This window comes from Gambusia affinis, linkage group LG24 (assembly GCF_019740435.1).
Source record: "Gambusia affinis linkage group LG24, SWU_Gaff_1.0, whole genome shotgun sequence".
NCBI lineage: Eukaryota > Metazoa > Chordata > Actinopteri > Cyprinodontiformes > Poeciliidae > Gambusia > Gambusia affinis.
Window position 1 is genome coordinate 12,182,083 of NC_057891.1, and position 25,909 is coordinate 12,207,991.

General features: G+C 38.5%; 3 protein-coding genes across 4 annotated transcripts in view; 2 read left to right on the forward strand and 1 right to left on the reverse strand.

Moving 5' to 3' along the window:
* The first annotated feature begins 4,900 nt into the window (after positions 1-4,900).
* On the forward strand, positions 4,901-10,689 carry LOC122827376 (tubulin alpha chain-like). The gene is made up of 4 exons (XM_044110213.1): positions 4,901-5,090; positions 7,534-7,756; positions 8,826-8,974; positions 9,529-10,689. Exons 1-4 carry the CDS (start codon positions 5,088-5,090, stop codon positions 10,501-10,503), a joined length of 1,350 nt encoding a protein of 449 aa, XP_043966148.1. The 5' UTR covers positions 4,901-5,087; the 3' UTR covers positions 10,504-10,689.
* A 1,293-nt stretch (positions 10,690-11,982) lies between these two features.
* The window catches only part of LOC122827369 (inositol polyphosphate-4-phosphatase type I A-like), a 90,258-nt gene continuing 76,331 nt past the window's right edge, over positions 11,983-25,909 (forward strand). The window contains exons 1-3 of the mRNA XM_044110189.1: positions 11,983-12,343; positions 16,355-16,466; positions 23,304-23,404. The gene's annotated coding sequence lies outside the window, so the exon portion shown is untranslated. The remainder of the gene's footprint in view (positions 12,344-16,354; positions 16,467-23,303; positions 23,405-25,909) is intronic.
* LOC122827372 (inactive dipeptidyl peptidase 10-like) overlaps positions 13,038-25,909 on the reverse strand; it is a 47,291-nt gene continuing 34,419 nt past the window's right edge. For both annotated transcript variants that reach the window (XM_044110201.1, XM_044110202.1), the window contains exons 12-27: positions 25,265-25,303; positions 24,804-24,911; positions 23,739-23,830; positions 23,530-23,577; positions 23,325-23,443; positions 22,989-23,036; positions 22,311-22,409; positions 22,054-22,123; positions 20,720-20,848; positions 20,572-20,637; positions 20,106-20,160; positions 19,401-19,497; positions 19,100-19,158; positions 16,381-16,453; positions 16,139-16,212; positions 13,038-15,659 (exon numbers count right to left, since the gene is read on the reverse strand). In XM_044110201.1, coding sequence (XP_043966136.1) covers positions 15,531-15,659; positions 16,139-16,212; positions 16,381-16,453; positions 19,100-19,158; positions 19,401-19,497; positions 20,106-20,160; positions 20,572-20,637; positions 20,720-20,848; positions 22,054-22,123; positions 22,311-22,409; positions 22,989-23,036; positions 23,325-23,443; positions 23,530-23,577; positions 23,739-23,830; positions 24,804-24,911; positions 25,265-25,303 — 1,305 coding nt within the window. In that variant the 3' untranslated portion in view covers positions 13,038-15,530. The remainder of the gene's footprint in view (positions 15,660-16,138; positions 16,213-16,380; positions 16,454-19,099; positions 19,159-19,400; positions 19,498-20,105; positions 20,161-20,571; positions 20,638-20,719; positions 20,849-22,053; positions 22,124-22,310; positions 22,410-22,988; positions 23,037-23,324; positions 23,444-23,529; positions 23,578-23,738; positions 23,831-24,803; positions 24,912-25,264; positions 25,304-25,909) is intronic.

Consider the following 25,909-nt stretch of genomic DNA (forward strand, 5'->3'; position numbering starts at 1 on the left):
TCCGCTGCTGATCTGTCTCTGTGAAAATCTGAAAACAAAAAGTAAAATAGAATACTCAAACATCAACCAAAACTTGTTGTGAAGCAGATCTGCAGATTAGAAATAATCTATCTCTGTTTTCTTCTCTGTCTGGGGAGGGGAAGGCAGATGCTCCTATGAAGGTTTTAAGAGATCAATATTCTATTCAGTGCCAGTTTGGTGTGCAGAGACGGAAATGAATCAATAACTTTACCTGGGATACGTCCAATTTATCCTGGTGACGACGGGTTGGATTTTAACATGAACCTTCTCAGAGTTCATACAAACTGTATTAAAACAACAAAGTGAACGTTGCCACCGGGAGTTTCTTTCACTCAAATATCACTTACAAGCGTTTGCTCTAAAGACGGCAAAATGAAACACCGTGTTGGGGCGAGTACATGTGGTAGATTGTAGAAAGTATGGTTAAGGATTTGTATATTTTATTTGTTTTTTAATGAATACTTTTGGGATTCACTGTGTATCAGGATTCTAATCTGCAAAACTGAAGTTTGTGGTTTTGGTGTCTTTGCCCCACAACAACAACACGCTCCAGATTCAAACTCCTGCTCGAGATCCTTAAATGGAGGAAATTGCGAGCGCTTGTTCTGGGGGATCTGGAAAGCCCTGAGGGGTCCGGCTGTGACCACGCAGCTGCATCTCGTATTTGATCTCGAGTGGACCTGCCGTTTGGGTTTTCCCGCAGACTTTGATCTCTGCAGCCGTCCGGCTTCAAGACAGCTTAACCCTTATCGCTTTCAGGCCAGAGCCCACGAGCACCGGGGCCAACCGCTGAGGGATTTATAGCCAGGCTCCATTTCCCCCCGCCCCCGGATATTTTCATCATGTAATCCATTGTAGATTATTACAGATTAGCTCGTCTGACATTTCAGTCGTTGTTTATGTGAAAGGAAAATGCCCATTACGAGAATCTGCATGCTGAAGAAATGCAGGCATGTTATGCGTTCAACGTAGTAACAGTGGAAAGGAGGCAAATCTTAGAAATCCGAAGAAGAACTAATCCTCGTCTACGTATATATAAAGACATTTACAGAATACAGACAATGTTTTGTTCCCAACCCTGAACTCTTTGTCCTTTTTGTCCTCATTTCACAAAAACCTCACCTAATTTGCTTGTTTCACGTTGAATTATGAGGGTTACAGATCTTCCTGAATGGGGTCGTCTCCTCCTTATGTAGGAGTTCACATTTGAAGAGTGGATTGATGATAGTGCGCAGGTAAGAATGCAAAGAATTGTGCCCAGAGACTGTTTTAATCCTCCGAAGACGTGCTTGACATTTAGCACTTCCGCACCTGAATGGCCATAATTATTTTCCAGATTAAGACAGTTTCTTTTCCCAAATGAGCCTCTTAACACGTTTTATCCAAAATACGAAAGTCTTATCGATGTAAGGAGAAAAAAAGAAAAAGGAAGTATTTGTTTCTTCACAGATTAAATGTTTCAGATCAAACAGATTTTTATATAAAAGATGATCAGAAAATGCCACTTTCAAACTGATGACGAGAAATGATTTACGTCTGTGGGAAGAAATCCCATCCCACTCTTCTTTGCAGAATTGTTTTCAATCTGCTTCATTGGAGGGGTTTCCTTAAAGGTCAGTGTTCAGTCTGATTTAACTAGACCACTTCAATTTTAAAACAAATTTTTGTGTCTATTCAGGTGATCATAGTTTCAAATTAATATCATGTTACGAACCAAAACTCATTCCCAAAGATCCACACGACGATTTGTATTCAAATCACACCTCTGTCATTTCTACAAAGCCTCGTAAAAACATAAGCAAGAGCCGAAACCCCTTAAACAGTTTCTTTGTTTTGGGAAAGCAATCAGTGGCCTCTTCTTAGCGTCCACTTAGCAACTCTCTTTAAAGCGACAGTAAATGAAATGGATTAGAGCGTCTTATTGTTTCTGCGTGGAAACCTTCAGGGAGTGCTTCATCTGAAATTAACATTCTGTTTTTGTAGGAGAGACACAGAATAAGGGAGACAAACCTGAACAAAACATCAATTATTGACTGGATCCCTCGAAAGGACTTTAATGGAGTACAACAAACTAAGAGGAGGTTAAGGGATTATCTTACAACAGAATTTTGTCTTGTAGTCAAATGTAGTTTACAAGTGTCTTGGTAATCAGGAATTAACAAGCTTAAACAATGAAGATCTTGAGAAACATGGAAGTGGGGGTTACCAGTGTTAGTACAATGCCATGGTAGAGGGAGGTCAGAAATGACCTCAGAGAAGCAACTGTAGCTATTTCTATTTCAAGTCCTCCATTCTCTTGAGAAAAAAAAAATCCAGGTGGAAAGATGTATCTCACCAGCTGCATTTCTGTTAGCCATAGTATTACGCAAAATTAAAAAAATATATGTGTGTATATATACTTAATCAGAAATTGTCAATTCTGAAAGAAAACTTCGAATTTTCGGTAAAATGATTTTTGTGCTTGAATGAGGTTGGCTTTTCAGACTTCCCGTCACAGGATTCACGTGATCAACAGCCGGATGTTACAACACGGACAGAAAGAGGAAGGTAACGGTTTGTGTTTGGGATTTTTTTTTTGTTGTTGTTTTTGCGGACAATGTCCATCTGGCTCCAATAGCATCGCGCAGTTCATAAAAAGTTGTGTGTCATTCGAACGTGCTGAATCCATAACTCTTCTCTAAAATGGCCGACTACAATTTCCCCAAAACGGCGCATACGTCAAGAAGTAGGCGGAGCTTGTCGCTCCAACGCCTGAATGAAACGCCGACGTCTCCTCAGATGGTGAGCGCTGGCAAGCACCGTGGTTGAATTATGAATATATCTCATGTAAATGTTTACAGCCGTCACTGCCATGATTTTTATTGACTTATCGCGTGAACAAGCATATTCACGTGGGATTGTAACTTATTGTCTCATCTTAAATTAGTAAGTTTCCCTTTAAAGGGGCGGCCACATAGAATCATTTTATAGCACAATCAAGTGACTATGTAACCTGCAGTTGTTATAAAAATGCTGTGTATATCAAAGATGACTTAAAAGAAATTTGACTTTGTAATTTAGCATCTTGAAATGTGTTTGTGTCTCTTTAAGAAACTCCCATTCTTTCCAACACTCTGCCTTCGAGAAGTCATCACAACACGGCTTCTCTATGTAGCAACCTTTTTTTTTTTTTTTTACCAGCGTTGCACTGAGAAGCAGCTCCTACAACGAGCTCCGCAGATGTGCAGTTCCACCAGGTGTTTGCTAATTGCTGCTGGCTAGTCTGAAGGAGCTGAGAAGGGGAGGCACGCGCTTTGATTTCTCAAATACACTCAAAATAATCAAAGCAACGCTCCAGGTATTTGTTTTTTTAATGCATAACATGATGTAAAGATATATATATATATTCTACTATAATCCCCTAGAAAGTTGAACTTCTAATTATCCTCAAACTCAAGAAACGCTCCGATAAGAAAGACTTAGTCTACAGCCTGAGAGAGATTCGGGAGAAAAACAATCTGTGGGCCTCTAGCACGCCATAAAAAAGACCTCTGCTATCTGTTGATCACAATCCATCTCTTTTCTCTCTTTAAAAAGATGATTGGTGGTATTTGAAGAGGAGCTGAAGGCTCAGGAGGACTCTGGAAGCCGGTTGGAGGATTATGGCCACGTCGACCATCAGAGACGACGGCCTGGTGAGATGTCTGCCGTGAATTTCTCTCGATCGTGATGGACAGGAAAAGTTCACAAAGACTTCACTTTCGCCATGGCACCGAGTTTTAGAAATGCCAGCAGAGAACGGAGCACTTCTGTCATTGTAAACATGAAGATGAGCAAAGCTGTCTTTTCTGAGTTGGACCTGGATGCTGTTTAATAAGCGACATAAAAAAAAAATCTGGATATGAAATCAGTGCTAAATCAGCTTCCTCCAGAGTGACTGATCAGAACCCCCTTTAAAGATTACAAGAAAAGCCTCAGAGATAGAAGATAGAAAAGAGAAATGAACTTCTCTTGAGTTTAATCCTGATTTTATTAGTTTTTCTCTTAAAGGGGATGCACAAGGGCTATCTGCTTAATTTTCCAGCTGCGTTCACGTCCCTTCCTCCCATTCTAGAACTCGCTCATAAATTCACGTCGAGCCGAAAATGGGCTAAAATGCCAATTTCAAATGAAGTATGAGAATTTGGTTATGTGGCTTTGACATAAAATATATTTCAGGGACCCAAACTATAGCTTATGGATCGTAATTAATGCGCTTGTAAACAGAAGCAGTCAGGAGTCAACCGCATGAAGAACACGAGACACAAACGGAAATGATTGGGGCTCCATCTAGTGGTTATAACGTGAATTACAGGACCGATAAACGGGGTCGTTTTTATATTTGCGTTTTAAAAGACTCGGTTTTCCCACGGCTCGTACTTAGCTATAAAGATTTATAGTTTTATACTGCTTTGATTGTTTTGTGAACAAATAAAAAAATTATTTTGTATTGTAGAAAAAATATTTTTATCACTCCCCCGTCATTTTAATATACTTAAGGCAGAAAGCAAAATAACATTTCAGCATTACCTAAAGTAGTTTCTTATTTTTGGTTTTAATGTTCAAGATTTTTTTGTTTTCTGATCATGAAACATGTGTGTTCGCATCTCTACTTACTAGATTATGTATTTGTCTTTGCGAGTTCTTTAAAAATAATTTCTTGCTGGTATGTTTTTTTTATTTTTTTATTTAGGAAATACATATTTTGTAAAAATGACGTATTTTTACTACTTTCTTCATTGTGTGTTCAGGGTTCAGTTTTGTTAAACCTTTTATCACATAAAACCACATTTTGCTTTCAAATGTGAACGTTTTTTTACAGCCCATTTTATTATGAAAAGCGACCCGGAAGGTTTGAAGAGTGGAAGAAAGTTGCAGCTGTCGCTGCCTACGCCCTCCTTCCTCCGCAGCTATATAAAGGTTTCACCATCGCACTCTGACAGGACTTCACTCGCAGAGATCTCCTTAAGGTTGCACTGCGAGAACCAGCCTGTTTAAACTTCTCTTTCACCCTCCCCCACCCCGAAAAGGACAAAAAAACAAAAACAATGGTGAGTATTTCCTCATCACCGATAAAGAGGTCTTATCGTCAAATCGACAAAAGGGGGTCCGTGTTCGGTGCTTGTCTCCTTTTTTTTTTTGCTAACGAAAGTTTGAAATGTGACTCACTGTTTCCTGCTTTTTACACTTCCTTCCCAATTGTAGCCTCTCGTCTGAGCTTCTCTGTTCCCTCGAAATGCTGCGTTGCAAGCAGTCCAGCAGACTGCCAGCCTGAAAAGGTTAACCGTTTCCATATGTGGACTGCTTGTCGGCCCGGGAATGCTGCTGCTGCTGCGGCTTTGGGTTGTTTACACAATGGAGCTGATAATCAGCTCGGTACACAGCAGCTTTCCTCTCAATGAAATCCACAAAGCCGGACTTTGACTCAGCGGCACGAGGGCAAACCGTTCTAAGTGTTTGGAGTTTACACAAGGCTGTTTCCTCCCTGGTTTTAACCAACTGGAGCTTGAACAACGTCATTTAGCGGCACGTGAAGCCCAAATTTACTCTCATTACTATTACTTTTTACAGTTCTGTTCTGTGGAAAACTCATCAATAAGCCCCTGTAGCTCTTTTCCCCTTCCTGTGTTGCACAATGCCCCACTGTGTTTGCCCTCCACGTGTGACCTCGTTTCAGGCGGGACCAGATAGACGTAGCAGATGACTTCCTCCACTTCTCTTTGCTTAAAGGTTGATTCAACGCAGCGTGTTGCAACAGGCAGCCACACCCACATCTCACTAAAATCTGCTCAGAAATCACCCCATAATGATTTTCTTTTTTTTAAATGTTTTTATTTTTTATGAAAAAATCTGCACAGAACCCCTCTCTGACGCTCTGCGCTTGCTGGAACATGTGATTAGAGGTTAGTGGGTTAAAGCGGAGCTCTGTGCGCAGCGCGCGACACCGAACTCAAAATAGCTGCCTGCTATTGCCAAACTTAGCAGCTGACAACCCCTCCCCTGTTTTAAAGGGGACCCGCGCTCAAAACGAACCAGCTTTAAACGTGATTCAAAAGGCGTTTTTTAATTTTTGTTTTATATTGTTTCTCGAACCGAAATGGGAAATGATTCCCATCAGACCTCGAAAACAATTTCGCCTGACTGCGTCACTGTTTAGAACAGAGGCTAAAGATGGCAGCCGGAGTCGTCGACTGGTGCACCTTTAACGCCGAGGTTTGGGACGCCCGAGGTGCGAGGTATGACTGGCATTTTGATTGCATTTCCACAAGCGGTCGGATCACCGAGGCGTTGATCTGCCTCAGAACAAACTTTCCTTTCCAACCCGTTTCAACTGTTTTGCTCCACCCTCCCAACTTCTACACCTTTACAACCAGCGCAAAAAATACTTCGGCAGGGCGTGGAGGCCCTTTGGCCCCTGCAGACATGTTGATGATTTTTTTTTTCTTTTTTTGATTAGTTACTTGTTTTGACTTTAGCGTTACGTCTGTGCAGGTACGGCTGACGTGTTTGATTGCAGATACTAGAAGCCTTTGTTTGGAGACCTTTTCATGACACAAAAGCTGCAGTGCGTTTCACTTGGATGTGAACTATGTGGCAGAAAGTGAAACTCCCCATTAATAAAATGGTGGTGGCAGTGTAATTCTCTGGGATTCTTGTTGGAAATATTATTATTTATTTTAATTTGGCAAAAAAACAAAAACGAATATAGTGCCTTGTCCTGAACCTATCACAACAATTAGAAAACAAGGCAGAGGTTGGTTTTATTTTTGTGCTTAAACGCAGTGTGTTGTCTTGGAAACATCATTCCCACATCCCAAAAAGAAAAAGGTGGTGGCAGTATCATTCTGTGGAGTACTTCTGATTTACGTTTCCATTTTTTTTGAGGTGGTGGAACCCTATTTTAAAATTTTTTTTTTCAGGATTACATGGAACCTATCAGTTTCCACCATTGGACTTAAGTTTGGACTTTGACTAGGTCATTCTAAAACATCAATATCATAGATCTGGTTGTATGTTTACAGTCCCCATGCTGGTGGGAGGGGAAACTATGACCCTGTTTGACCTTCTTTTTTTTTTTTTCTTCTGCCACCACCATGCTTCACAGTCGGTGAATGTTCTCTGCCACAGAGTTTGCATCGCATGCAGTCTAAAAGGTTTGATTTCGATCTGCTCTTATCATGGCATGTTCTCACATGTATTCTCAGACTTTAAAAATGGATTCTTCTAGCTTTCAGCGTTTTAAAAACAAACTTCAGTCGGTGTAAATACTTAAGCAAAGAACTCGTTTGGCCGCAGTGTAAACTCCACCCTGTTTTATGATTTTATTTAAATTTTTTTTTTAAGCATTCATGCGACGGTTTAATCGAGTTCAGACACGATTGGCTGAAATCTAATGAAAAATGTAGCTTTTTGGCTTTTAGTTTGCACTAGAACTTGAAGCGCTCATCTGTTTATACTGGATTTCCCCCAACTTTCTTCACTGTCTTCCCTCAGAGAGAGTGCATCTCCATTCATGTTGGCCAGGCCGGTGTCCAGATGGGCAACACGTGCTGGGAGCTGTACTGCCTGGAGCACGGCATCCAGCCCGACGGCCAAATGCCCAGCGACAAGCCCACCGGCGGCTACGACGACTCCTTTACCACCTTCTTCAGCGAGACCGGCACCGGGAAGTACGTTCCCAGAGCCATCTTTGTGGACCTGGAGCCAACTGTCATCGGTGAGGCCTTTCACTGCCACGCAAGGCGTGTTTAGCTGCAAAACGTTCCCTTTTATTGTGACACAAACCGGCTTTGCTGGTCAAGTATCCCAAGGTGTAAAGGAACAAATGTTTGTTATTGAGTGAAACAAAAGGCAGAGGGTGGAACCGTCAAGAAGCAGTGTTTGTTGTTTTTTGACGGGGAGGAGGGATTATTCTCAGAAGTACTCCAGAAAAAAGCCTGAACATTTCTCATAATTTAACAAAAAAAAAAAGGGGCGGGGGTTTGAGTTTGAAAAGTCCAAAATATGAAAGAGCAACACTTGAGACATTTTGGGACTTGTCTCAGAGGTTTTCCAGAAAATGTTTGAGATTTCTGCGTTTCAGAGGTAGAAAATGTTCAACTTTTGAAACTCAAAACGTTCTTGAGAAATGTTCTTTTCCCTTGTTGTCTAGCACCTCCCACTTCAGCTCACATCGGCCCGAACCTTTAAATAACTTCAGTCTAGGATGCTGTCTTTTCTCTTTATTCTTCTTTCTCTACAACTCTAACCTCGCCTTGCTCCCTTTCTTTTCTTGTTTTGTCTTCTTCCATTTCTTTTCTGAGAGACAAGTATTTAGCAATTTCTAATAAAGATTTTTCTTCATAGACGTCAACTGGAGCATTGTAGCAAAAACCATAGCGCTCCACTTGTACAGCATTGTGACTTGGACAACAATTCTGAGTGACGCACTTCTGGACTGTATACTTAAAAAATGAAAATAAAAAAAGCTCCACCCACTATTAAGATGGTAGCATCTTAATAGAAGATGTTACAATTACAAAACGGATAAAAGCCATTAAATTAGCTACCACACTCTCCAAATTTTGCATTCGCTCCACATATTTCGCTTTATATTAAACCAATTGAATTTACTTGCTTGCCCCTCCTGCATCTACTCATTACTCCACACTTCCACAGCGTACAATGTGCTAGTAATGTTTCATTGACCTGGTTAAAGAAGGATTTGAAATGGCACTGAAAGGCAGTTTGGCACGGCGCTAACTCTGTTTCTATGTCGTTGGTTTTTTTTGGGGGGGTTTTTTCAGACGAGGTCCGAACCGGAACCTACCGCCAGCTGTTCCATCCCGAGCAGCTGATTTCAGGAAAGGAGGATGCTGCCAACAACTACGCCCGAGGCCACTACACCGTCGGGAAGGAGCACATAGATTCTGTCCTGGACAGAATCCGCAAACTGGTAAGGAAAATAAAGCAGACGCTAATCAAGGGGCCAAAAAAAAAAAATCCAACTAAAGATGCTGTTGGCCATGGAGGTGGCTGACGGCATCCAAATGATTAACTTAGCAATTTTCATTGCTACTTGACAATACGTGCGTGCCCCAAAGAGTTTGAGGCAATCATTTTTCTACATTGAACCTTGTTGATTTGGAAGACTTCATAGGGAATTAAGTCATTTGAAAATCTGCACTTGGTTTAGGCACAGCTGCTGTACCAATTTAACTAGGACACTCCAATCTTTAAGCCTACTTTATGTTGTAAGACATGTTCTGCTTAATTTAGTTCTTTTAAAACCTTTAATTTGACTTTTTTGTGATGATGTGACTTCTTGCCAAGTTCTTTTTCACAAAAAGTGGGTTAATCTCAAGGTAGAAGGTATAAGAGTAGAAGTCTCTTTTAAAGGGACTTTTATATCCAAAAGCACAACTTTTTTTTAAATTCTGATTAAAATTCTGTACATATATAAATACATTTTCCAAGTCTTTCATTGTAACTTGTAACTGTCTTGTTCAGTCTGACCAGTGCACTGGACTCCAGGGGTTCCTGGTCTTCCACTCCTTTGGAGGAGGAACCGGCTCTGGCTTTACCTCTCTGCTCATGGAACGGCTCTCAGTAGATTTTGGCAAGAAGTCCAAGCTCGAGTTTGCCATCTATCCAGCTCCTCAGGTCTCCACAGCCGTGGTTGAGCCCTACAACGCCATCCTGACCACCCACACCACTCTGGAGCACACCGACTGCGCCTTCATGGTGGACAACGAGGCCATCTATGACATCTGCCGTAGGAACCTTGATATCGAACGCCCGTCGTACACCAACTTGAATCGCCTCATCAGCCAGATCGTCTCCTCCATCACTGCCTCCCTGCGCTTTGATGGAGCGCTGAACGTAGATCTGACGGAGTTCCAGACCAACCTGGTGCCCTACCCTCGAATCCACTTCCCTTTGGCCACCTACGCCCCAGTCATCTCCACAGAGAAAGCCTGTCACGAGCAACTCACTGTGGCAGAAATAACCAACTCCTGCTTCGAACCGGCTAATCAGATGGTGAAATGTGACCCCCGCCACGGGAAGTACATGGCTTGCTGCCTTCTGTACCGTGGCGACGTCGTGCCGAAGGACGTTAATGTGGCCATCAGCAACATCAAAACCAAGCGCAGCATCCAGTTCGTGGACTGGTGCCCCACTGGCTTCAAAGTGGGCATTAATTACCAGCCTCCGACTGTGGTTCCGGGTGGCGACCTGGCCAAGGTGCAGAGAGCCGTGTGCATGCTCAGCAACACCACAGCCATCGCAGAGGCCTGGGCCCGACTCGACCACAAGTTTGACCTGATGTACGCCAAGAGGGCCTTCGTCCACTGGTACGTCGGCGAGGGGATGGAGGAGGGAGAGTTCTCAGAGGCCAGGGAGGACATGGCCGCCCTGGAGAAGGATTACGAAGAGGTCGGCATTGACTCCTACGAAGAGGACGAAGAGGGGGAAGAGTATTAAAATGAGATGCACTGGAGAGATGAGATGCCTGAACGAGAGCTGACCTGCCGTTAGTGGTCGTTTGCAGACAATTGGTTAAACGCTGTCAAATGGCAGTTTAAACAAGCTAAATCCCATGGTGTTGGGTTGTGTCAAAAACCCTAACAGAAAATGTATTTTCTAATAAAGCTGTTTACACCAACGTCACGTTTCACACATTTCTTCATTTTAAAACTAAATTGACTTGCCTTTTCTCTTTTTATATATATTTATTGTTATAAGACAGAAAACTATTTTAAACTATCCTCAGATTATAGCAAACTATAATCTGAGGACGTTATTAGTATGATGAGGGAAAAAATAATTACGTAACATCTCTCTGGATGAGATGTGGGTATTTGGCCACAAGATGGCAGCATGCTATTACTATGAAAAGTCGATTAAAGCATGATAGAGATGTAAAATCCACAAAATTAAAGACCAAACATAGAACTAATTGCATACAAAGCATTACTGATGCCATCAAAATTCTACATAAGTACTGAACTGTATAAAATTAATTTTCACTCCATATAATTTTAATAGTGCTCATAAGAAATAACCAAATATTATGAACAGGTGAGTGTTCTTACAATTACACGCATTAAAATGTGTCATATTTGTTATGGCTCGCCGAGATAATAATCAGCAACGAGAATAAAGGTGATTAAATGTATGAAATCTATCCACACGCCCAAGCAATGCTACTACCGGAACGTCACTAATTTTGTGGCCCTGCATACAAACGCCACAGAATCAGATGCTAAACTATTAAGACAACCGATTTAATGGAAGCTTAGGTCATAAGGAGGGTGCAATATCTTGTGATGTCACCTGTTACACATTCCCATAAAGCTACATAAAAGTATAACTTTTTATTGGGAAATTAATTGTACTTTTCTGTCTTTTTTTTAATTTTATGCCAACCATCTTAAGACTCTGCTTGAGTACATTTTCGAAACTTTGAGCTGCTGGCTTTTCTTTCCCGCCTCTGTAGACGAGGCCTTCATAACGGTTCTGTAATTGCCTCGTTGTAATTACGGTCCAGTTGGAGCGGAGTCTCGCGAGTGTTGGACGTGGGATTTAGAGAAAGGTCGCGAAGGAACGATAAATGGAGCTACAGTCTACTGAGTCGTACTTGTACTTCCTTGCCAGACAGCTTTGAATCTCAACTTAAGGTTGGTACAGTCTAGAAGAAGTTAGTTAAAGCATTTTCTACAAGTGAAAGCCATCTTAAATGTTCATGGAACAAATTCTAGCTCTTACTAACAGCTAGCATAAAATGTTTAGCCACATAAAATAGCATCTGGAATACTAAAAATAACTATTTACTGTATCTTTGATGTTATACTTACATCTTGGATATTGCTGCTATCAGATCTAGTTGGCATTCTTAGAAACAGTAGAGGGCCAGCGTTATATAAAATCATCTTTATTGAGTTGTACATCATGTTATAATGTTATTCCCTCATCAAAAAAAAAAAAATAATAATTAAGTCGTATGTGACATATGCAGCATTTTTATAACAACGGAATCTAACGCGTTCAAGTTACTTTCAGTTATTTCAAAAATATATTTTTTAAATTATCTTACTCAGAAACTATTTCTTGAGGATTTTAATCTGCAACGCCAGTTTTGTTAATCTTGTTCGTATGATTTACACACAGGGAGACCGAATACCTTTTATTTTGATAGTCCTTTTGCCGCTTCCTGTGTTTTATTTTGCTAATCAAACTGCCCTGCTGATTACGGTATAATGAGGAACAGCTGCGAGAAAACAACTTGGTGGGAATTCTCTTAGAAAGCAACCGAGGTTTCAAGGTATTTAGTGTTTCATTGTCGGCCAAAACATAATTCTGTTGTGAAATTACAAATTTGCTTTACAAATCCTTAGTGTTTATAAGTGAAAACACTAACGGAAAATGAACGAACACTAATGAAGCTCAATTAAAAAAAATATTTGTACACTTTACCATTGCCTGGGTTGGTTTGCTACATAGTGTTTGTTCATTTTGTATGTGAAACATTTCTACCAGACTCTCTCCTCCCACTAATCATTGAATTAACATGTCTGGATGAACAGGAAGTGTTTGTAACATTGATATTTAGTGTCTTAAACTATTAGTGGCTGGTGTTGGTGACGGTCATGTCTGACTTCTTCCTGATGCCTATGTTGGTTCTAAAATGACCATGACAAAACGCTGGCTTATTGGACATGGATAATATTCTGACTTTTCTCATAAATTTAGTTTTCAATAAACTATAGGCAAAACTATTTTCAAAGGCACTTTTTCCCTTTCCATAAATAGTTCTTGGATACAGCACCCTGCGAACAGCTGGATTTTTTTCTCTCTTTTTTTGCCCATTACATAACCCTTCTGTATTAAAATAATAATTTCCCTTTATGACTGTTATATATATATATATATATATATATATATATATATATATATATATATATATATATATATATATATATATATATATATATATATATATATATATTATAAAGAGGAATATAATTTTTGGTTTTCACTTATTTCAAAAATTCTGATTTCAATTTGTGAAATAAATGGCTAATTTTAGTTAGCATGGCCGTGAGGAGAGGCGTAACCGTGGAAAAATGTGATCTTTAGGTTCTTTATTTGCACTGATTTAAGTAACAACAAAAATATGAAACTTTTGTTAATCTTTAATAAACAGCAAGATAAAATAAAATAAAAAAAACAATCTCCTCATTCATCCAAAACCTACAGTAGTTTCAAGACTTAATATTTCCAAAGAAGGCTGCCGCCCTCCATATGTAGGTATGCACATTTGTCTATGTGGGTATGAATCAGCCATTTCATATAATAATTTATAATAATAATTTGAGTGTCCACGTGTAACTTGGTCAGGACCCTCCGGAAATGAGGTTCACAAGCAAAGCACTGCTTGAGTTTTGACGTGGGAGTAATTAAAGGGACAATCGGGGGAAACGAAAAATAACAAAAAGCTTACACGAACTATAAAAAAAAAAAAGTTGAATTTTACAGCAAAATATGTAAGATTGTCACCTGGACTCGAACGAAAACACCACAAAACTGGTGTGACATTAATAAATATCTACTCTTAGAAGTAATAAATCTGTACAAACACCCAGAAGACTGTTGAGAAAACACACATTAACCTCAAAGATTACACATTTAGTTAGCGCTGATGCTGTGTACAAGCTGGCTGAGTTGCCCTACAATAATGTAATAATAAAAATAATGTAAAATAAAAAAAGTAAGAATGAAACTTTCCACCCGTGAGACAGGTTTAAAACGTATTTTTTTTAAAATGTAAGATTTAAATTTAATGGGGATTCAAATTGACATTAGAATAAAGCTTTAAATGTTTCGTACTTTTTGTTGGAAAGTGAATGTTTTTGAGGTGGACGGTGTTTGAAGTATAGCATTTTTTTTGTACAGTGTAAAATATAACTAGATTAAAATCTTGTTTACTCAGTATTTTGGCATTACAAAAAAATATTTAAATGTCTGTAGAAAAAAAATACTGCCATGACAACTTAGTTTTCAAATGTCTGCTGATACATAAGGATAATAAAAATGACAGAACTTGTTCTCAGACATTCCTGAAAGTGATTATAGTGATTTAAAATAATCAATGAATTGTGTTCCTAAATTTCAAAAGGAATTTTGTGTCGCAGAAATGAACATTGGACTGATTTGCAACTTGATTTTAACGCTGGATTGAATTGGGAATAAATTGCAATGCATCTTTTTGGAATAAAAATTATACAAAACAACTGTGTTTTCTTTTTCAGACAATAGTTTTTGAAATTATACATTTAAAAGTAAAGATACGGAATTGAAATTGTAAAGAATTGGATTGGACTGTCAATGGTTTAGCATAGCTGAACGTAGAAAACGTATTCTAGAATAGCATGTCAAACAGCAGTAGTCTTTAGTCAGAGGCTTCTCCAGATTTGATGCAAGACTGACTGCTGTCAGAGGAGCTTTTGGCCGACAACTTACAACGATTGTTTAAAACTACTATTATGAGTAATATTGAATTTCACTTTGGGATAATAAAAAATAGTATTTTTGAAGTGGAAAGGTATAATGTCTGATTTCAGTGAAAACATATTTCTTCATAAGCATTATAGTTCAAATTTGTTTCCATCTTAATTTGCGAATGTAAAAAAAAAAAAATCATCAAATCACAAAAACCTGCTTTCAAAAATCATATAATACAGCCAGTTTCATGTATTTAAATTGAGCAAATTTTGACTAATCTTGAGTGAACTAGACACTAAATTACAACACCCAATGACATTCCACCGTACAAATACTGTCAGCATAGCTACTCTGTGACCATAAATAAACGCAAAACAATCCTAAACTTATACATCTCTTATGTTTAAAAAAATAATAATAACAAAAAATAAAAAATAAAAAATCCAAAATGACAAGGCAATCCAAAAGTTTACAGAGATTACTTTTTTCTTCTTTTTAAAGTTTTGGTCATCTTACTCTTCTGCTTCTGAAGTTGTCTTCATAGTACAGCGCCCCCGCAAGGAAACTTAAGGAAGTGACCCCAAGAGAAAAAGGCCTGATTCTTGTATTTTCAGAAGATTAGTCGATTAACATTTCATTCCAATTTTAGTCTCTTCTTTGAGAAAGGACCTGAAGACACTTATTTCTGTTTATTCTACTGTAAAAAACACTTTGGTATTGGATTTTTAAACTAAATAAATCAGAAAAATCTTACTAAATTGAAGAATTATCTTGAAGGAGACAATGTTTTCGTTGTATCAGAGCAAGTTTGGCCTTAAACTTCCCAGTCGGGTTGATAACAACAGTCTGGCTAACAACACTGAATGTACAGCTGCTGCACTGTGAGAGCACATTGGATATGTCTGATATGTCACACAGAAACTGATTTCGTCCATCAAACGTGGCGCTACTGGCTTAGAACAGACACATTTGGTCTTCCGCACACGTTAATAAACCCCGTCCTCCTTTCACTCGTCGTCCCGCTGTTCGAGCAACAATGACGTGTCAAGCAAGCAGCCCCTGAAATATCCAATTAGAGAGTGAGTCAGCTGAATCCGGCTGCGTGTCGACAGGAAATGGCCTTCGTCCGGGTAGATCTGAGTTCGGGAAGAGATGGAGAAAAGAAAAAAAAAACCAACAACAAACGAATTCAGTCACAGCCTTTTCTGCCCAGTTCAAGAAACTTTAAAATACAAAACACCAGGGGTTTCTTCTTCTATTATTCTGTTCAAGGTTTATTATCTGGAGATCTTCACAAAATGTCCCGTTTCCAAAAGTACCGCATCATCGACATGGGGAACTCAGCTGAAACACATTCACTTAATACGTTCTTTTTACATTTTGCTGAAAGCGCAGTAGCTGTTACTGGGTGAGATACAGAAATATAAAACCACAATTTTCTCTGCCTTACAAATCTAAATCTTTTAGAGGTGCTAGCACAACCGAAGACAAGTAGAGTTAGCTCCTCTACTTTCAACCTATTTTATTGTAAGTTATGCTGATGCAAGGTGTTCAAAATCTTGTTCTACGTTCTCCTTTTTAATTCAGTTTGCATTAAAGAGGGGACGGTAATTACCTGCATAGTGTAGTTGGCTCCGATCTTTATTAAATGTTTAATGAGCTCAGCAGAGTGTTGGAAGTGAACGTTCGCTGTGGACGAAAACACAAAAAAAACTTCCATGTTAAATAATATTTGTGACAAGAAAAAAAAAAAAGAGGACATTTTGCCATTAAAGTGCATTTTCTGACACACATTACAGCAATAACAAGACTTTTTGAAATCTGTTTTCAGCATGAAGAGGTCAGGGATGTTGGTACCGTCAGCAGTGCCGTGGGCCAGAAACAGAGTTCCTCCCTCCAGACCTTTCATGCCGGGCAGCACTTTGGATGCCTGAAAATGAAATGTAAGTAAGATTACGGAAACTGCATATTGAAAATAACACCAGAAATCCAGGAAGTATTGGATAAACCTATAGAAATTGCAGCGAGCGTGACCTCGGAATCAATATTGATATGTCGATTATAGGGATCCATTATCCATTCTACTAATTGAAAATAAGCATAAATACATGCAGGTTAAAAAAATTAAAGATATATCAGCATAATCTGGGAATCTGTGAATATGGCTATTAATGGGAACGATATGATTATCGTCATTTACAGTACTAATTTAGACTTTAAAAGTACAAAGATGATTTTGTTTTCTTGCTATGCTACGTCAGATAACTGTTTGCGAGATTCAGACTGGTGTTGGTTTTTCTTTCCAACTTTCAGATTCCTTGGACTAGCAGCATTGAACCAAAAATATCTGCTTATAATTGTCAAATACATCCTATGCGTTTTGTTTCTTTTGTAAAAATTAGGCCAGAACTTCCTGCAAACCTTCAGAATAAAAGCTTTAGGTTAAATAGCACACGTTCCAAAATTTGAAAAAACAATTCAGGACAATTAAATTGCTTAAAGCAATTACTTGTAAAAACTCAAAAGTCTTGATGTATGAGGGCTCAACCTTGACAATATGCATAATATATATTACTATTTTTATTGTTATGAATACTCCTGAACTGTACTACAATTGTAATAATGTTTGCGTATTTTTGTACAGGTAGCAAAACCTTGATATAAATAACTGATGAATTTGCTCATAATAATTATTAAATTTATAATTAGCTCACAGACATAAATTAGTGGGAACCTAGAAATTGGGTTTCTTATCTGGCTGAAACCTAAGAAATTAGTTGCTGTTGTTTTGGGGGACAGGGAGTCTATATGATGTTTTGAGACATCATATAGACTCCCTGAAACAAAAAGCCAGACACTATTTAGGATTCCTTCCTCCCAGGGGAATGATTAGTTGTAGAGCGAGAGGAATTCCCAACTTCTCGCTCCCTTTATTCACTCACTCCCTGCTGGGATTTTGGACCTGAAGACACGAAACAAATTTCATCTGATCAGATCAGTGTAACATTTCCCCCCCGCCCCCTTTTTTTTTTTTCTGGATTTCATTTAAAGCAGATCTCCCACCTCCTGTTGCGAGAGACACAAAAATAGAGCAGTCTGGCCCAGTTATAAGCAACCCACTTCGCAGGAAAAATACACTGCAACCTTCACACAGAGGGCAGCCGAGGGAAAGGTTTTTAGGTTTAAACGCCTGGCATTTCCACACCTCCTGTCTAGTCCTTTATTACTACTGGAGTTTTTGAAGGCACAACATAACAAATACGCAACATTGTTTTACTAAAGAGAACCTGTGAGTGAAAAGATGCATAAAATGCTCAATGTTATTGTTTTCAGGCTAAAGGTTGCACCAAGGCTTCAATAGACAATGACAATCAGAACCACGAATAATAATATTGAATGGAAAATGTAAACAGGTCAGCTGTCAGGATGACCCTGAAATTATGATTAATTCCAGTTAAAAAAATGTGCCTCTGCTGAACACAGGAGAGTCACAATATTATCTAATAATTACTAATAATTTGTGGACTATTGAAAAGGAGAATTACACAAATTAGGTGTGTAAGTTGCAGGTGTCCACAATGTGTGTATTTATTTTTTTACTAGAATGTGGAGAGAGAAAAAAACAAAAACAGAAAAATGATCTTTGCGTGTGGGTCAGATGTATGTCGGTTTTGCCGCACACATGGGGATGAGGTTGTGTTTGTGTGGGTCAGGTGATGGTTTTTGCGCCCTCCACCTCATTCACACTTCCTCAGTCTCTCTCTCTCTCTCTCTCTTTTTTTTTGTCCTTTTTGGTCAGTGGATATTGCCAGCTCAATTCCCGCTCCACCCGTCTCTTTCATTGTGTCCTTGGTCAAGACACTTCATCCGTCTTGCCTGCTGGTGCTGGTCAGAAGAAGAGGAAATGCCAGCCTCACTCCCTCAGGGCAGCTGTGGCTACAATCCAATAGCTTGACATCAGCTCTAAATGTGCTCTTTGAGATCTCAATTTGATACAAAGGACATTATAAATAAAAACAATTATTCCTATTTATTTAGCTACTGCTAGATATCTTATAGAACAGAAATATCTACCTATCCATCTGTCTATTAATCCTCCAGCTAGCTATCTACCTATCTGGGTCTCCAGTGCTAACCATCTTAAAGTCCAGAAATAGCTAGCCAGTTATATAGCTAGCTATTTAGCAAGCTGGGTAGTTACTACTAGCTATCATATAGTCCAGAAATAGCTAGCTAGCTAGAGTAGAATATAATTGATAATTAGTTGAAAAGCTGTGGTGATAAATAATACAAATATAACAATAAGAGATAAAGTTTATAAAATACACAAGAGACCTCTGGACAGAATGTTTCACCTTTGACACAAGAACAAAAGCTCCAGTGACAAATCTCTTTTTAGTATGCATCATTCGATTTACGGGACGATCAATTCAGTGTTTTGGTTTGTTTGTTTTTGCGGTTTATAAACCTGAAGGGAGACAAAGTAGGTATTTGTAGCTCGAACCCCAGATTTGAATAAATCTCCAATGGGACATACAGTAATAAGCAGCAGGATTATAATTAGCTAAAAGCTTACATGGTATCTGCTGTCCTCTGTTGAAGGCAAGCCGAAGTATCTCTCTGAGAAGGCTGAGGCTGAAATTGAAGCAGGGAGAGGTTGATTAAAGGCGACTCAGCGACACACTTTTAATAAATGCAGGAGCTTTTCATCTTAGAATTTCTCAGAGCCTAAATCCCTAAACGCAGAGCCAAAGTATAATTAAAGTCCGCCTACCCTGATGAGACAAATGAGAAAGTCTACATTCACAGAGCTGGTGGTTCAGCAGCACAGGTATTAAATCTGTATTTTTTCTCAAAGTTTGTAGTATTTTACCTACCGTACATGGTCCAGTCAATGATGGGAGCCTGAGCAGCTGCACATCTTATCAACCTTCCTGAATCCAGCATCATCAGAGTGATGTAACCCCCATAACCCTGCAGAGGAAAGTCAGTTATGGGAAGAAAACACTGAAAACAGATTTTATCCTGAAGCCTTGAGTTCAAATCAGCATGTGTAGAGTGACAAATTCTAGAATTAATAGGCTTTCCTAACCTGTAATACACCATTCACTACTTTGTAGGAGTTAAATGAAAATCTATATCAATTATTCCCTGTTACAAAAACAAATGTTGCTTACATTACCATGGTACTATAGACCAAGGGTCTGCAAACTGCAGCTCTGAAGCCACAAGAGGCTCTTTCCCTTCCATAATGGATCCTAACAACTCTGGCTTAAATTTAATAACAAATGTGCATTATGGCCATCTTTTCATGTATGAAGTAGATTTTCCCTAACAGAGGGATAGTAAAAATACCAGCCATATTGTTTTAGATGTATATAAATATTTTTGTCATTAATGTTTTTAATTTTTCATGAATTTACAAATCCCACTGAAGGAAACATATCCATCCTCTTGCCTGTAAATGTTTTTATGTTTTCCTTTATTTTAAACCCTAAAAACATGGCTCTTAGAATTGTAGAGGCTGCAGACGTCTCCTATAGACTGAGGTATTGAACTATAGCTGGACAGACGGGGCTAACCTGTCCATAAACTCCAATACGAGTCCGATCAACATATGGCAGCTTCACCAGGAATCTGAACAAAAAGAAAAAAAGTTGTATTGCATTATCATTTGGCATATTTAACTCAGATCAGGGTCAGAATGAAAATCAAAATTATAAATAATATATTGGCAGACCTTTTTTTTTCGTGTCACGTTGGATTACAAACCTAATAAACTACAAAACAAACATGTAATTCACCATTTTTGACCTGTATGACCTGCCTGGGGTTAAAGGTTGAGCTAATATTTTAGCATTTTGACAAAAGAGGAATCTTCACTTAAACCCCTTTGAAAGGAAAGAGTTTAGTCCCCTAAAACGCTGCTTCTGTGTGGCACAGACCAGAAAAATTGTTCTTGTGTCAACGGAAAAAATCAATTTACTTTGAGCTAATTTTGACTTCGGTAATAACTTCATGACGACAATGCAGATGGTTTCAACATACTCCAGAGCCGCTATCTGGTCCTCGACATCCACCGTCTTAAGTCTGTAGTAAACCTGCTCAGGCAATCTGGAAATACAAAAGAAAACTGTCAGGAAGAAAAATATACATCAGTAGTGCTATTAAAAATAATTACGAAATATTGTTGCACCTTTGACCTCTAAACCCAGGTTCTCTGCCGTCGAGCTGAGCCACTATGACCTGCTCCGATACGGCAAGCACCAAGCCCCAATTCAACCCGAATTTCTCCGTCACCGCCTGTTCGCCTGGAGTGCTGCCTCTGCCAAGAAACATTTTTGATTTACTCACTGCTTGACTCTGGCTCTATCTGGGAGGTAAAGGAAAGGGTGGATTCATTTAGAGTCAACTTCTCTCCTACTGCTCAACATCAAGATCCAAACTCTAAGTTGGGAAATGTTTTACATGCAATATTTGCCACATTAATTACCGCGTCAATCTATTTATTATTTCTATTTTTATTGACAATATTTGCAGGATCAGACCTCCATAGGAAAGAAGGCGCTCCTAAAAAAATAACCAGGCTAATTTATTGCAGAAACAACTATTCTAGAAAGAAATGAGAGCAGAGAAGAAGAGCTAGTGCGATTACAGTCGCAACCCAAAAGGTTGGGGAGAGATGCAACTGAGAACGGTGAAAATAATATTAGCAGTAGCTCATGGAACCAACAGATACAGACAGCTGCGATGAACAGAAAAGAATAAAAGGAACAGTAATCAAGGTCTTTAGCTAAAGTAGGAATGTGGCGTTTTAAAAGAGAATCTTTGCCTGTGTCACTTTTTCCATTTTGGACTTCTGGATTCCTTCGCAATATTGTGTGTAATCGATGCACAAAGCTTCTTTTCAATGCTAGCCTGATTTTCCACATGGTATATGAGCACTTCTGCTTCATTTTTTAGCATTCCCAGCTATCAAGGCATATTTGCACAGTTGCACATTTAAATAAAAGGGTATCAAGAAAGGAATGTCTTTCCTAAGTTGTGGTTTTCTTTATTTCATCCTTTTTCAGTAGTTTAACTCGAAGCATTTTTTTACTCAGAATCTTCATTTTAATCTCAGAATTTTGCCGTTGATCTCTGAATTCTGATTTAATCTCCAAATTTTGATTTTGTTCCCAGTTTTGAAAATTCAGAGAAAAAGGGTAGAATACATACATATATACATAAAAAGGCTTTGTTATTGGTGCAAACAATTACGACACAGGTTAAAAATGTACTTAAATTAAGTTGGATTTTTCAACAGCTTGAGATTTGGATTGAGCTGATGCAATAAAAGAAATTATTCACAGAAAGCACAGTAATGTGTTTTTACAGATCTAATCAGCGTGAAGCCTGAGCAAATTGCCTTTCATCTTAGATTAGTTGCCATAAAGACGGTATCTAGCAAACTGGGAGAGAAGTGTTCTGTTGTCCTTGTCAAATGGGGTATCGCAAACATGCAAATGCAATAAAGTATGGAGGGCTCACATGACGAGGAGAAGGCCGTAGAGGTAAGAGTCTGAGAAGTCAGGAGGATAAGTGAGCTTCAGAGGCAGCTCTGCGGGAAGAGACAGAAACATTACCTGGTGCAGAGGTGACCCACAGGAGGTTAAAAAAAAAGTAAAGTGGGTTGGGACGGACGCCAGGCACACACACACACACACACACACACACAGAATGCACTCTCATGTCAAGTGTGTCTCGACTATCTCATGGCGCTCAAACTGTCGAGGGATCATTTGTACCAAAGTTGTCCTGAGTGACATTCAGGAAATCCGTCTCAGACGTCCTTCTGGCGTCCAGCGCAGATCGTAGAGGAACGTTGCTCTCCAGGATGAAGTATGCTGCCAATGAGAAACTGTTGTTCATATATTTAGGAAATATAACTGGTGTTTTTATTTTTAATAAACAAGATGGTTACATTTAGAAAAAAGGGCCCAAGAAAACAGCAAAACACAAATCAGAATGAACAAAATGCACCGATCCGATATTAATATCCATATCCATATCCTTTATATCTCGTACATTACTCGTACTTATGTTTAAATTATTTTCAACCTTTTGCAGAGGTATCATGATTTTTTTATCCAGGCCTGTTTCACCAGTTTATTTATTTTTTATTATCCTGTTGAACCACATCTCAAAATATCAGATTTTTCGCTGGTTATTCAAATTTTTTTTTACCTGCATCATAACACATTTATGTTCTTTTGTTCTCCAATTCACTCATCGAAGCACTTAGAAATCACTTTACTTTTAAATTTATTTTCAACACGTCTTTTCATGTTAAAATCAACACGTCTGTGCTGCATCACATTCAGCTGGCATTCAAAAATTTTTTAATGAACTTACTAAAATGCTGCAAAGTTGTTTAAAAACAAAACAAAACGTAGTTCCGAACCACAAAAGCAAAAACTACTTACAGTCCATGTTGCTGAAGCTGAGAAGCAGCACAGCTGGAATACCAGGACCTGGAACGTAAACACAAAAAGATCAGGCGATTTGCAAAAAACGAAAAGTAAACCCAACTCAATTTTATTTCAATAAAAGTCAAACATTTAATTGTGATATCTAACACATTATCAGAAACTTAGAGCTGCTGTCCGTCCTATTTTGGGCTTAGAGTAAGTCTTTGCTTAAAACTTCCACCTGGTCCACTTCCAGAACGATTCTTAATCTTGATTAAGAAACTTTTGTTTCAGAAACATCTGTGTTCATTCAGTTCATCGTGTTTGCAGGGAGAGGTGAATGTTGAAGACCTTGACAGTGCAGGATGGCGTTCTGTGCGTTTGGACTGATGTCGGCGTCGAAGAACAAGCAGTCTTTCGTCATGTCACAGGTGAGGCATTCCTTTGAAAATGAGCCATTGGTCGACAAACTGCAGAGGAAATGGGGACCAAAGTGTTCCCGTTATCCTTTCTGAAAACGGGAAATCAAACATAAAGCGGACTCGATGGTTTTCACCTGTATAAATGTCTCTGTTGTGGCGCCTTCTCAGAGCTCAGAAAGTATCTGTGGGAAGGAAAGCAAAGCTGTTAAACTAGGACAAGGTCACAGATCTACTACATATTTCTGGCTACTAACTCACTAAAACATCAGTTTGAGTGGGATTTATTGAACAGATGTCCCAACATTTAGTACCAAAAAAACAAACAAAAAAACCCGACACTTACATGATGTTTTTGCTTTCATCGTAAGCTACGATTCTGATCACCTCCCAGTTTCCAGATGTTAAGTGGCGAACTTCAACCGGGTCGCTTCTCGACTGAAATAAAAAAAAAAAGTTGTTGCTGTTTGCGTTTCAGAGTTGGACAAAAACCAAGGGAGTTATTTTCTGTAACTAATCACTATATATTCTATAGGAAAGGGCTAAGGAATAAGATTAATATTTTCTGGTAGGGCTGGATGATACAGCTGTAAAAACAAGATATCAGTCTACCAAAAATTATTGATTAGTTTTTTGTTTCAAATATCAGAAATACTGCCAAACTGATTTTGACAAAAGTGGATAAGTTGTGCTAACTTTTATCCACAGTTCTCACTCCACGCTGTTTTCTTTCAAATTTTTAAGCAGTTATGAGACACGGTGGCAAAACCTGAAACTGCTGCTGCGCAAGTTACTCAACGGGTTGTTGCTAGGTAACCAAAGAGTGGGTTAGTTGATGCCACCAACCTGGCTTATCTTGCTATATCTCCCAAAATGCTGTGCGGTTCTGGCTCAGAGTTCAGTTTATATTCTAAACATTATTGAATATTGAACATTCTACCAGATATATTATTTATTAATATTGATCACGTGTCTATCATGATGTATATTGTTGTTGATTTATTGCCCAGCATTAAATGGGCCAACAACTGTTGTCCAGTTTTTTGGTTGTTGAGGTTTGGGTTTATTTTGTTCTGAAATTACAATGAAGATTCAGCTGTAATAAATAGTTGGTTCAGTTCTATTGGTTGTGAATAAAAAATTAAAATGTGGAAACCGACTTGCAGCAGAATACAGGGTTAAGACATGAACAATGTTTCTTTGAAGGGATTTGATTTTAAATTACAGAAGCATTCGTTGGAAAAGCAGCATGGCTGGGATTAAAATCAAAGCTCCCCATGATAAGATCTCCCTGGAAATAAATCCTTTCTTTGCTCTGAGTCTTATTGCCTGGATATTTTCTGCTGCTGGAGGACAGAAATGGAACAAGAGAGACGTAGAGAACAAGGAAACAGAGTCTGTTTTCAGTCACCTTTTTAGAGAACATGGCGACGTGGTGGAACTCTCTGTGACCTCCGTGTCTGACAGACATTGTGAGGAAAATCCTGCTCAGGTCCTCCGAGAACAGCGGCTCCTGACTCTGTGGGGAAGAAACGGGGAGGCGAAACATTTTCGGCATGAATGCTTCCTGGTTTCATATCTGTCTGTCGATGTTTTTGGGTGATTCTTATCATAATTTGCCAAAATATTTGAGTTGATTTCGCTTGTGGACACAAATCATCACACAAATCTTTAGTTTTTGCGTCCTGTGGGTTCTCTTTCTGCAACCTTTTAATCATTTCTCAGGGAAAAGAGATTAGATTGTCTTCTACTTAAATTTAGATAAAGATGAGCTTCTTTGATTTTGGGGGGATATTTCTAATAAATACAGTTTTTACCTTGAAATTGTATACTTACATAAAACTGTTAAATAATTTTAATTTCTTTATTTACCTGCCTGGTGAGCCATGTGTCTGAGGACTCTTCATGTCTCTGAGGAAGATAAAGCAGCTTGTATTGGCATATATGTAAGATTTAAATAAAGTACATTTTTACAAGCAAAAATATTATAATGATAAAATACAATGCGAAAGTAAAGAAAAACAACACAATACATAAATAAAATCCAATTTATTCTCGTGTATTGTTTGATTCATGCTTGAATGTATTAAAATTACAGACAAAATTTTATGTTTTTTCAGAAGATGCATAAAATTAGCTTGAAATATGAGGATAATGCAAAAACGTTATGGTAAAAAAGCACATATTTTTAAAAGTACTTGCATTTTTTCAGAAATATAAATGTTAGGGTTATATATCAAACAAGAAAATACAGAATGATTAGCACATTAAATGTAAATTAAATTATTACAGCTTTCATCTTGTAAGTTTAATTGTGCTAACTTGTATTTTTGTATATTCTTTTTCTTTATTTACTTAATATGGTGTTTAAAACTAACCAAAAAAAACTGTTGGATTTAGACCTCAAAACTCAATTAAAGAAGTTCGCAACACATTTTTATAAAACTACAAGGACATGCGTTCACCAAAGCCAGTCCTCAATAAACAAACTTTAAACATCATCAAAAAGAGGTGAGA